Here is a 12,573-nt window from a genome sequence, read left to right on the forward strand (position 1 = left end):
ACCAGAGAGGCCTGCTCAATTCTAATGGTCTCTCATCAACCATGACTGGCCTCCAGCCAGTCCACCATTATCTTCAAAATGTGAATTGAGGCTTACAGGAGTTGTCTGTGCTGGACCACTTAGTACTGTCACCCATTTGAACTGCTGCATGCCTCAGTTGTTAACTTTGCCATAAGTTCATGTTGAAAAATAGGAAGAAAAATCTTCAATGAAGGGAGAGGAGGAGAGAAAAACAATGTTATGCCAGGTCCACCCCAAAGTCATGCATTCCAAAGCTCAGTCCCTGAGGAGCCACTTCCTTCTACAGGGTGTTTTGAGCCCAAGTGGAAGGCAAGACAAAATAGCAGACAAATCAGCCAGAAAGGAGCTAGAATGTCTAATCACATGACCTAAGCTCAGACCTTGCATAATACTTCTCTTTGATCAACAGCTGCATAGAGTGCCATTTCTGTTCTGAGTGTAAGGCAGCTATGTGGGGGTTATTGTAAAAGGATTTCTTCTTAGCATATGTGCAACATGCCTCGGGTGGCATGTGACGAGGATTCATCACCGAATTTGGTCTGCTGATTAGATCATTAGCTTCCCCAGCATGGGCCAGGTACTAATAGGGAGTGCGACATGAACACTGAACAAATACATATGTGCATTGTATAAGAACAGCTTCCTTTTATCAGTTTTACATTTGATTCCTTTCTCAATTTCATACATTGAGCTCTCGTTCTAGCATTATGAGACAGGCAACCTGAATAACCTTCTCTACACTTCCTATAAATATCTCTTTCCATGGATACAAGTTTAAACATCCAATGATTACTGTCACCTGTTTGGAAATTGCAACTCTAGTATGGCACTGAGCTTATTTCACTCATTGCACTGCCACTGCATCACAAGATGTAATGTAATTTCCCAGACTGAACATGGGAGCCAGGAACTCAACACTTTTAACCCCAACTTTGTCACACACAAGTCAGTCATAACCTCACTCTCTCTTCTCCATTCCACTAGGAAACAGGTACTAAAGTAATTAAGTAGTATTATGACAAACTGGCTGCTCTTCAAAGTAGTAGATTCTTGAAGCCAAAAACAAACAATGGCATTTGCAAAACCTTTAAGTTTAAACATACTGGAAACCCTACAGTGATATAGTTGAAACCCTACAGTGATATAGTTCTCTACCTCCATGAAACCAAGTTGTGTTTGGGTGTTTTTTGTTTTGTTGTGGGGTTTTTTTGGTTTTTTTTTTTGTTTTTTTTTTTATCAGCACTAATAGTAAGCAGGTCAAAGTAATGACCAAACAGAGAATTACAGCTTTATGCTCTAGGCCGCAAGCTTCACTTTCATGTTATATAATAAGTAAACATACAAAAGTCTAAGTATACCATCAAGAGAGCTTACAATTAATTTATATTACAACAGTAAAGTCATTCTATAATTGTTCATCAAAAATATCAAAAGTTAAACGAGACTGACAAGCTCTCTTTCCAATCACATCTGGTATCATCTGGAAGTAATTAGATAGAGAATGCAGGAAACCTCTTTTACAAAGAAAGATTAGTAAATTCAGCACCACTTTAGGAACTATGTGATTCTAGTGCTGGATTTATAAATTAAAAAGGGAACTAATAACATAGCTTATGTCTGACAATTTGTCTTCAGTTACAGCTACTGTTTTTTAAAATCTCTGTTGTAAATAATCTTATTTCTAGTCATTATAATGACAGTATTCTACAAATCACTATATTTCCACTGCACTTAAGCTACCTGGGTTACACCCACTCACTGTCAGAACTCAGCGTTAGTTTAAAGACAGCAATTTTATGTTTGAATAAAATAATTTGCTAAAAACTTAACCAGTTGACTTCCCTTTAAGCCAAACTTCTAAAAAAATTGGTGAATTTAGACTGTTTGTCAAACTAATATCAAAATGTGTCAGTTTTTACTCATTTAAAATTTGCTTAGGCGTAATGAATTCTAGCCATGCAATTTTCCTGTGAAAATTACAATGGTAAAACAGTACTGATTGTGTACCAACATGGACTGAACTATCTAAATGGGAAACAACGTACAAAATTTTGTGCAAAATCATCACATTACTTCAATATTTGCCTTCAAACATGCATCTAGGTTGCAATGTTTTGCAAAAGTTAACCCTGTATTTCCAAATGTACCATTTAGGATTTACCAGAAAAATATTTCATAAGTTCAAGACTTCTTAAATAAAGATTTACACCTATACATACACCTAAAGTATACATCAATTTTTACAATCCATCTAAATACACCTAGGACTATAACAATTTTTAACGTTGTTGCGCATGGGTAAGTTGTGTATATTTTTAAACTGGCTGAATACATATTTTTAATACACTAACAGCTGTCGCATTCTCTCATACATTTCCATAAGATTTGTTTTTAATGCTATTGTAAAAAAAAATCCAAAGCTAATTAAAGCAATAAAGCCTATATTCAGGTAAAGTTAAGGATTTGATTTAAAATGACAAAAGCAAAGGAATACAGAATTAAGACTGGAACTCTCTTTAATTTGCCCTATTATAATTAATTATATAAAGGGAAATTTCACAACAGTGGCCGATTAAGCAAATAAGAACATATGCACAGGCAGGGCAGGATGAGTTAGAAATGCAGTTTCACCACTGACAGAATTTTCTATTCTTGTGTGGATGGGCAAGATAACCATTTCTATGTTAATTTGTATAATTTTATTTTACCATATCATTTATACTTAAATTGTAAACTGGTAGGGGCAGGGGCTGTCTTTTTGTTCTATGTTTGCACAACATCTAGCATAATTGTCACTACAGAAAACAAACCAACCAAACCAAAACAAACTGTGTACTGAGGTTATAGTCCCCAATCTTGCCAAGATCATAATAGAGAAGGACTAGAGTGGAGTCAATTTAAAAAACAAAAACAAAAAACCTACTGCTGTCTGAAAACATTTTAACTAGTGTTATTTGTAACATCTAAAATTACTGCAATTGAAAGATTAGAGACTTTTTTTCAAGTTTGTTTCCTTTGTTCATTGAAACTCAAAAATTAATTCCCTCATGTAAAAGGGTAGCTTGCTCATGCGCTGGAGAACCTGGGGCTAAACTAGCTCAGATTACAAAATGAGTCCCACCAGAATGGAATAAGATTATTCAAATATAAAAAGGAGCAGGAAGCAGGAGGGAGTATAAGGAAGAGGTCGAGCTCCTACAGTGAGGGAACTGCAGAATGAAACTGCAGGGAAAGAGTCTCCTGCAGAAGAATCAAAAGTTGTTTTGTTTTTTAAATTCAGTTCAGAAGTAGTCAAGAGAAGAAAGGCAAATTGGATGAAATCTGAGAACAGGTATGGTAGAAAGGAGATTTTACCAGATGTCAGGAACTTCAGAGGATAAAGCTTTTACACCCACAGAATTTAGATTACATGAAAAAGAGTTAGGAGGGGACGGAAAAAGTGCATAGGGTTCGTATGCCCACAAAAAATCATTTTATTAATATGATATTCAAAATGCACACTTTGATCAAGTATGCACAACATAGTATTGGGAGTCTATTTAACAACCACAGAAACATCACGGTTTAATTTTTTGAAAGGAACATTTATGAATGTTGATAGATGCAAAGTAATGCACATTAGAAAACATAATCCAAACTATACACGAAGTGATGGGACCTAAATTAACTGTTTCCGCTCAAGAAAGAAATTTTGGAGTCATTGTGGATAGCTCTCTGAAAACATCCGCTCGATATGTGGCAGCAGTCAAAAAACCTAACAGAATGTTAGGAACCACTAGGAAAGGGATAGATAAGACAGAAAATATCATAATGCCTTTATTTAAACCAATGGTATGCCCACATCTTGAATACTGCATGCAAATCTGGTCGCCCCATCTCAAAAAAGATATATTAGAACTGGAAAAGCACAAAAAAAATGATTATGGGTATGCAACAGCTTCCAGATATGATAGAGGTCTATAAAATCTTGACTGGTGTGGAGACAGTGAGTAAGAAAATGTTATTTACTCCTTCCCATAACAAAAGAACGAGGGCTCACTCAATGAAATTAATAAGCAGCAGTTTTAAAACAAACGAAAGTACTTCTTCACACAATGACTGGTTGGCAGGGGATGTTGTAAAGGATTCAAAAAAGATTAATGGAGTACAGGTCAATCAGTGGGTAATAGCCACAATGGTGAATGATGTGACACCATGCTCTGAGTGTCCCTCACCTCTGTTTGCCAGAAGCTGGGAGTAGACAACAGGGGATGGTTCACTAGATTATACATCCGATGAAGTGAGCTGTAGCTCACGAAAGCTTATGCTCAAATAAATTGGTTAGTCTCTAAGGTGCCACAAGTACTCCTTTTCTTTTTGCTCTGTTCTGTTTATTCCCTCTGAAGCACCTAGTATTGGCCACTGTCCACAGACAGGATACTGGGCTAGATGGACCATTGGCTTGACCCAGTATGGCGGTTCTTATGTTCTTAACTACATTTTTCTATGTATAAATGCATTTTGCACATTGAAAACATTATTAGGGGAAGTTTTCTATAAGCAAAAAAACCCAGTTAAACTTTACTTTGACAAAATCACTTTTCTGGATGTGGTAGGACCGTAGGTGTTGCACGGTATTCACCTTTGTTTAGTTTTTAATAAACAAACATAACATTTAGAGTAAAAAATATTTTTAATTATGAATCTGGTTGGACTTTCACAAGTATTCAACAACAGGACACTCTTCCAATCACTGTAGGGGATATGTCATCATAAATGAGAACAAGAATTTACTATGTTCTCTCTCATAAGAGTGCCATTTTAATAAATCACATTAATTCTCTTAAAAAGTTATCTTATAAAATATTTTCAAATTACTTATGTTAGAGTGTAGTGTTGTTGTTGCCATGTTGGCCCAGATTATTAGACAGACAAAGTGGGTGAGGTAATCTTTCTCACCAACAAAAGTTGGTCCAATAAGAGACAAGCTTCCACAGAGCTCTTCTTCGGGTTGTACTCATTTCCCAGACCTGAAGAGCTCTGCATAAGTTCAAAAGCTTATCTCTCTCACCAACAGAGGTTGGCCCAATAAAAAATATTACCTCATCCACTTGTCTCTCTTATGTTAGAGTGCTCAAACACTGACTACTGTGTACTGTTAAAATCAGATTTGATGGAAGATGATGACTCTTTTGTAGGCCACATATATGTTCTATGCCACTTGGCTCTTGTTGCCTTTCACCATGTGTCTGAGTTTCTTATCACAGAAAGGTTTTTATCCCTCATGTCTGTACCATTCATTCTTTTAATTATAACAGTGAGAATAATTTCAGATATCACAGAATTTAACAGCTCTCAGAATTATTACAAAATCTTGCAAAATTAATCTGACAAAAGGTCACTAATTATCATGAGGATTTTTATAATAAACTTGAGTGATTAGAACTCTACAACAAAAAATTTGTCAAAAGATGGAAATGGTTTGATTTTTGCCTGCACTTCTCATTATATACACAACTACAATACTACAGAACTAAAGAGGGAAATTACATATTTACATCTTCCTGAGACATCTTTTGTAGAATGACTTAAGATACAGGTTTTAAGGAATATACAGGAATATATTTTTTTTTTTTTTTTTTTAAATTCCCCTTCCTGGTCTTCCCAAAACCAAAAAGTTACTCCATAGTTTCAAGTCACATACTGTGTAAGACTAATTACAACAGGTCTGAAGTTCAAAGGTAAAATTAAGCTATCAGTTTTGATATCATACCATCTTTTGGTGATTCTGCAGACTTTGCCACAGCTATCATCTTTGTAGATGGAGTTTGGTCATGACAAACCTGATGTAAGAAGTTTATGGATTTTCCTATTAGAAGGACCTAAACACAAGAGAATAACATTTTAGAAATTATTTTTATATAAATAATAAAAATGAGATGTTGTCTGTAAGTTAATTGTTGCTGCCTCACTCCCAACCCCTGAAAAATAGACGAACCCCCGGATGTAGCCAAATATATCAAGCACAACTTGTTTTTAAAAGTCCTTTTTTTTCCAAAGTAATTCAATTACACAAAACAAAGTTTCTTCCTCCATCTCAAAGTAACAATCCAGGTTATCCATACACCTTTTTCAGAGACAACATGGCAGGTTCAGAACATTTGGCTAAATTTATGCTACATATTCTTAATGTTATTCCAGCCATAAACAGCAGCAAAGGGTCAATGACACATCAAACAAATAATCCTTTTTCCCATACCTTTTTTGATTGATCCATTGTAATGAACGAAGGGATCATTGATTTTCTCAAAGTGTACTTGTCATGCCACAAACGGTCAGCTTTAACTGTAGGATCTGAAGCTACAAAAAACTGCAGGTTGACAGAAGCATTAGATATAAAAGGAATTTACCTGGTATTTATGTTTCACACACATACACCCACTCTTGTATTTCATTTCTAAGGGGAGGCATATTACATATACATGTCTATTTATAGTCCCATGTCAAGTACGTGTTGCCGCCTTTGGGCTTTTTGGGGGAGTGGATTTCTTTTGTTTTGTTGTTTCCTTGAATAGTTCATGCACATATTACATAGAAGTCAAACTGTACTTTTGTACAAGCATTTTGGTACTTTTATGCTGTGTAGGCAGTGTTTTTTGGTGGACAGCAGCATTTTGGCACATAAAAAGAGCCATAGCTGAATCCACCAAAACTAGCTCATTATTTCTCCTGAGCTTCTCGTCAGAAGGATCTTTCAAGGAAGCTATGCCCTCTATGGGAAGAGAGTCTGTGATATGCACAAAAAGGACCACATCTCTGGTCTCACAGAATCTCTGACAGGTGGTAGAAAAAACCCCAGCATATTGCCAGCTGTTCTCTTTGCCCAGAGAGTCTTCTTGAGAGAAAAGGCCTTTTATTTGACTTGAATAGTCTCTTCACAGAGATCTGAAGTCTTCTGTGGCAAAGACCCTGGCTTGATCTGGAGAAGCCTCCATCTGGGAGGGCATACACTGGATCTGTCTCAGGTATGATCTCTTTCACGTGGGCCATTCTGCCTAACCAGTCCCTACTTGCAAAGGATGAGGCCAATGAGAGGCCAGGAGTTTGGGAGGAGGTAGCTCCCTTTCTGGGCACTCTCTTCCCACCTAAGTTCTTTAAACAAGGACTTGTAGATCTATCATAAAAGGGTTTAACTGGAAAGAAAGTCAGGATCAGGCAGCTACCCGCAATAATATAACAAAGAGCAACAGCCCAGACTGCAGACTGGCAGCCTCTTCCAAGCCCCTCCTGCCTCCCAATACCCTCTACCTCAAACATGAGCGAGAGATGTACAGATAGGATAGTGGGGTGAGGGAAATCTGGTCTGTTTGTAATGATGCAGTCTGAAGAACGAACTCTAACACTTTCATCCCCATGAGGGGAGAGTTATGGTTGTGATGCATTGTCTGTAGTGAGGTGTGTAGAGGGCATGCATAATTAGATGCCTTAACTTACAATTTCTTGTTCTTTGGGATTGGTGTTATGTACAGACTAACCTTAATTAACACACAACATACTGTTTTATGTCTTTTCTTGTTTACTCAGATTCTGAAGGTATGACAACACAGCAATAGCTAAATTAATTAAAAAAAAACAACAGGATCTGCTGCTGAACTGGCTGAGGCACTTTCATTAAGATCCTAGTGTTTGGTAAATTAGCTGCTGCTTTGTCAGTTCCTGTTCCTCATTAAACTTAGTTGGTTGATTAGTAGATTGATAGTATCCAGGAAAGATGATGCAACAGGAATACACCACATACTCATGAAACCTGAACGTGTCTACATAGGAGTTTGGAAAGTGCCTAACAGAAGTTTCCAAACTGTGATTCATGGAGAGCTGACTGGCCACATAGTACTGGTTCTCCTACTTATAGCCAACTGCTAAATCTCATTAAAAACAGATAGGAACTTATAAAAATTATTTCCTAATGTTACTTTTTCTGGTAGGCAGGCATGCTAAATTCCAATTAGGCAAGCAATGTGATCACAAAGGGGAAGGGACATTCCCACAAGACATTGTCTCCATTAAGATGTGGTCTACACTACCAAAGAGTTTTTGAGAATTCCTGGCTTACTATTTAAAGTGTAGTCCAAAATGTGGTAAGTGCCACATTCTATGTTCAAATTGGGCAGGCTTCTGCTGGGTTGGTGATCTAGAATGCTGAGGTTTCCATCTTGTTCTCAACCAAGTGCAGTTGATGCAAAGATGCCTGTGCGAGCCTACAGAAAGCCAGAAATAGTTCTGGGAAGTGTGAACTAACATTTATCTCAATGGGGTGCCCACTGAGGAAAATTTAAATGTCAAAATTATTCTCAGTGCCGACCAAAACATATAAGAAAGAAGAGTGACAGTCATATCATAACGTACTTCACAATCTACTGAGTAGCAACTCAACTTGTTGCCACAAGTGGATGGCACTTGGAAGAGTACCATCAGTTTCTTCCTCAGAATAAACCTGACCTGTAGAGCTAGAATGCTAGATGTGAGAAGCTGAGGCCAGGGGAACGAGAAACTCACCAAGGGGGAATCAATCAGTCAGAGGCCAGGATGATATCCAAGCCTTGTCCCCACATAACCAAAGTGGCCTCCTCTGCACAAGCCAGATAGCTTTCTCCCTATAGCTAGTAGTTGCTGCTGCTCCTCCTCCTCCTCCTCTTCTGCACGGTTTTAGCAGACATTGTTGCATCAGTTACAATCAAGTCACATTTTCAAGCTTTTCTTTGTAGCCATGAATGTTTATGAAGATATTTTTAAATGAAATCGATTCTGATGCTGTGACATGACTAAGCCAGGGGTCTAGGCAGATCCCTATTCTGCCTAGGCCTTAATCCAGCCTTGCCCACAGATGTAAATGAACCCCAGTGAGTGGGAGCCAGGATCTGAGTAGCCTGGCAGTGGATATGCTCGGTAACCTAAGCATTTTTTGAAAATGGAGTTTAGGCTTCTAAATGTCATTGAAATTCAAAATAAGATTACATAAACAGAGTTGTAGCCTGGCAAGGAGAAAAGCAAGCGTGAAGATGACTGAGGTAAGTGTAAACAGGTACAATTAACAGTGAAGTGCCAACAAGATCTGTGAATAAAAAGCTTTATGTAAGAGTTGAATACTCTGATGATTAATTTGTTAAATAAGAATAAGAATAAGTAGGTACTATGAAGGCGATGTTCTAGTTATTCATGTATTAAGGATGCATTTTATAGGACTCTATTACTGCAAAGGTCAAAGCAAATTTTGTAGGACTTTTAAAGGTATTTCATTCTCAACATTTTCTATAGAATTTGAAAAAGTGAAAGACTCCAAGAGCTCAATCTATTTAGCTTAAAGAGAAAGGACAGGGGTGACCTGATTACACTTTAAATATCTACATCTGGAACAAATATTTAATAATGGGTTCTTCGATCTAGCAGAGAAAGGTATTCCACAATCCAATGGCTGGAAGTTGAAGCTAGACAAATTCAGACTGGAAATAAGGCATTAATTTGAGACAGGGAGTGTAATTAAACATTGGAACAATTTACCAAGGGTTGTGGTGGATTCTCCATCACTAAAAAGTTTTAAATCAAGACTGGGTGTTTTTCTAAAAGATATGCTTCAGGAATTACTTTGGGGAAGTTCTATGGCCCATGTTACACAGGAGGTCAGATTAGATGATCTCACAGTGGTCCCTTCTGGCCTTGGAATCTATGGAAATTATTAGCACTAATGCCTAGGATAACAGTAGGAACTGTAAACATAAGACATTAATAAAAAATAAACTACAAAGCAAAAGAAATAGTCAAACCTCATACTTCAGGCACAAAATGGACTGCTTGCAAGGGCTAGAACAAATTTTGTACACCATAATGTTAGGAGTACACTTTCCAGAAAGAGGTTGAGAGGATCTGGGCTCTCTAACATCAGTTTTTTGCCACGAGTAGAGGTAGCATGCTGGACTAATGAATCAGTTATCCAAATCTGTCGGGTCATTACCACATGTAGTTTAGTTACATACACAGTAAATTACACAGGCAATTTCATAATTTAATGTGCAACTGAACTATTCTTATGCTCATAGTGGGTTCAATCCTGCAGTTCTCACTCAAACGTCTCACTGATTTTTACTCAAATAAGAACTAGAAAGAGGTCTCAACATTACTAAAACAATGAGCAGGTCTTTATGGCACCTTAAAGACTAACAAATTTATTTGGGTATAAGCTTTCGTGGGCTAAAAACCCACTTCATCAGATGTATGGAGTGCTGATACAGACTAACACAGCTACCACTCTGAAACCTGATAACATTACTAGTTACACATAACTTACTTCATGGTATGTGTCCTCCAGCTCCCCATCATAAATCCAACGGTAAAGGAAATTCAAGACAGGATGGGACACTAGGCCAAGAATGTGTTGTACCAGGGATCTCATATAGGGATCTCCTGTTTTAGTGTAGGCATGGACAGCTGATGCTAGTTCACCACCTTTTCTTCCTAAGGAGACAGGCGAAAGAAAGAGAGCAGGTTCTGATTATGTACTTTATACTTAAAAATAACTTTTTTCAGGCCTTGATGTCTAGCTGTATGTCTGTCCATCTCTGACCTTCTTATACAGCAATTTTAAATCCAATGCATATAAACATTTAGGCTACGTCTACAATGTATGCCACTTGCAGCAGTGCTTAGGGTATATATAGCTACATTCTGTGGAGAAAAGCAGACTGCAGTCACACTGGGGTGTGTGGCTACACGTGTCAGTGGAAGCCTCTGGCAGCGTGGAGGCATAGGAAAAGTCTTGGCAGCAGGGAGCTGCTGGAATCTTTCCCTGCTGCCCCCCCGCTAGAGCCTTTTCCCACAGTGGTAAAAGGCTCTGGCAGCTCCCTGATGCAGGAAAAGACTGGCAGTAGGGAGGCAGCGGGATATTACGCTGCTAAAAATAGCAGTCTAGATGAGGGCAGTGCAGCTTGCACAAGTAGAGAGCTACTTATGGTACATACCCAGGTACACCACATGGTTTAGGTGTGTCTTTTAGTCTACTCACCTAAGCAGTGCCTCATCATCTACACTGCTATTTATACCCCTGCTGGGGGTAAGAGGGGTAATGTAGTGTATGTACTCTACACACCACCAAACGGAGTGTGCAATGTAGACATACATTTAGAATTATGACAATTAAAAAAAAATTAGAAGGAAGATTTAAATATTAAATATCAAACTTTAATCTCAATTTTAACATTTGGACACATCCACTGATAAGCTCTGGTTGTTTTATGCCACCCTGAAGCAAGCAAGACCAAGCTTGCCAGTTAGTTTTTGCTTTATACTGCTCTGGTGAAGCACGCCAACTATAAACCCAGCTTGAGGGAACATTTCAATTTCCTCTCTCGTCCTCTAAATTATCCTTGCCTCTTGCACCTCCCTACATTCCCCTGTGTGCATGCATGCACACACACACACAGTTCTTCCCCTCTCTCCAATCCTTCCTATCTTGCCCTGAACAGTTTCCCCCTTCCTCTTGCAAACTGAGTAGCTTTAGTAATAAAATACTTAGGATTAATGGTCTCTCTTTACTGTTATGTCACATAAGTGAAAGTCTGTCAGCACAGACTGCTACATAAAATCTTTTTCTTCAGAGAAACTCAATGAACTCTCTCTTACAAAATGACTATCATTTCTCACTGTTCTCTGTGGTACCAAGGCCATATGCATTCTTCCATTAAGAAAAGGTTTCAAAATGACCATAGCCTCCCACTGTTTCCAATGAGAGTGAAGCCAAGTTTTCCTCAGTGCAGATTATACACCCTCCATGCCAGAGGAACACTCAGACCCACTACAACAATGGGAGATGGCACCCATTTTGAAAGAGGGTAGCTCTTAGTGTAATTCTCCAAAGCAGAACATTAATCTTCAGGCTCCACAGAGTAAGAAACTTATGAGGAACATGAAAAAGTGACCATTAACCCTAATTTTTTTTTTTTCATATGTATCCTGTACAAGAGATTTCAGTGAGTTTTAGTTAGATGGGCAGTTTGAAGAGTCTGCATTATTTTGATAAGAAGAAAGCTTCCATTTATGCACAAACATTTATGCTGGTAACCAGCAACAACAGGAAAGAAAATAAAGTAAATAATAATTTAAATGTGTTTTTACTAAATAAATTTACAAAAAAGTGCATGAGAGTATTACTATGGTTATGTAAATAACTATTTAAAATGCTGAAGACAGTCTGATGGATCTACTGCTTACAGACTTGTTTGAAGGAAAGGTGAACATTTTTACCTGGTAGCCACATCACTACCAGAAATCTACTAGTTTAATCTCAAATATAATTAATATAACTGGCATCCATGCTTGGCATGCACAATCACTCCTGAAGTTACAAAACTTGAAAAAATAAAGAAATATATTTCAAAAATAACAGACCTTGACAGTGGTCAACAAGTGCTGCAAGCGTCTTGAGTCTTATTTTAGGATCATACGTCCAGACTAGAAGACGACGAAGTGTTAAACTGCTCTCAAGTCCCAAATTTACACCCTGATCATCTTCAAGTTGCAGCT

At 37.8% G+C, this 12,573-nt stretch overlaps 1 protein-coding gene across 5 annotated transcripts in view; it reads right to left on the minus strand.

Annotated features, from left to right (window-relative positions):
- TUBGCP3 (tubulin gamma complex associated protein 3) overlaps positions 1-12,573 on the minus strand; it is a 118,254-nt gene that overhangs the window by 46,572 nt on the left and 59,109 nt on the right. For all 5 annotated transcript variants that reach the window (XM_007063897.4, XM_037897049.2, XM_043535650.1 and 2 more), the window contains 4 exons: positions 12,439-12,571; positions 10,343-10,509; positions 6,260-6,370; positions 5,774-5,882 (listed from right to left, as the gene is read on the minus strand). In XM_007063897.4, coding sequence (XP_007063959.2) covers positions 5,774-5,882; positions 6,260-6,370; positions 10,343-10,509; positions 12,439-12,571 — 520 coding nt within the window. The remainder of the gene's footprint in view (positions 1-5,773; positions 5,883-6,259; positions 6,371-10,342; positions 10,510-12,438; positions 12,572-12,573) is intronic.

Source organism: Chelonia mydas, chromosome 1, assembly GCF_015237465.2.
Source record: "Chelonia mydas isolate rCheMyd1 chromosome 1, rCheMyd1.pri.v2, whole genome shotgun sequence".
Taxonomy (NCBI): domain Eukaryota; kingdom Metazoa; phylum Chordata; order Testudines; family Cheloniidae; genus Chelonia; species Chelonia mydas.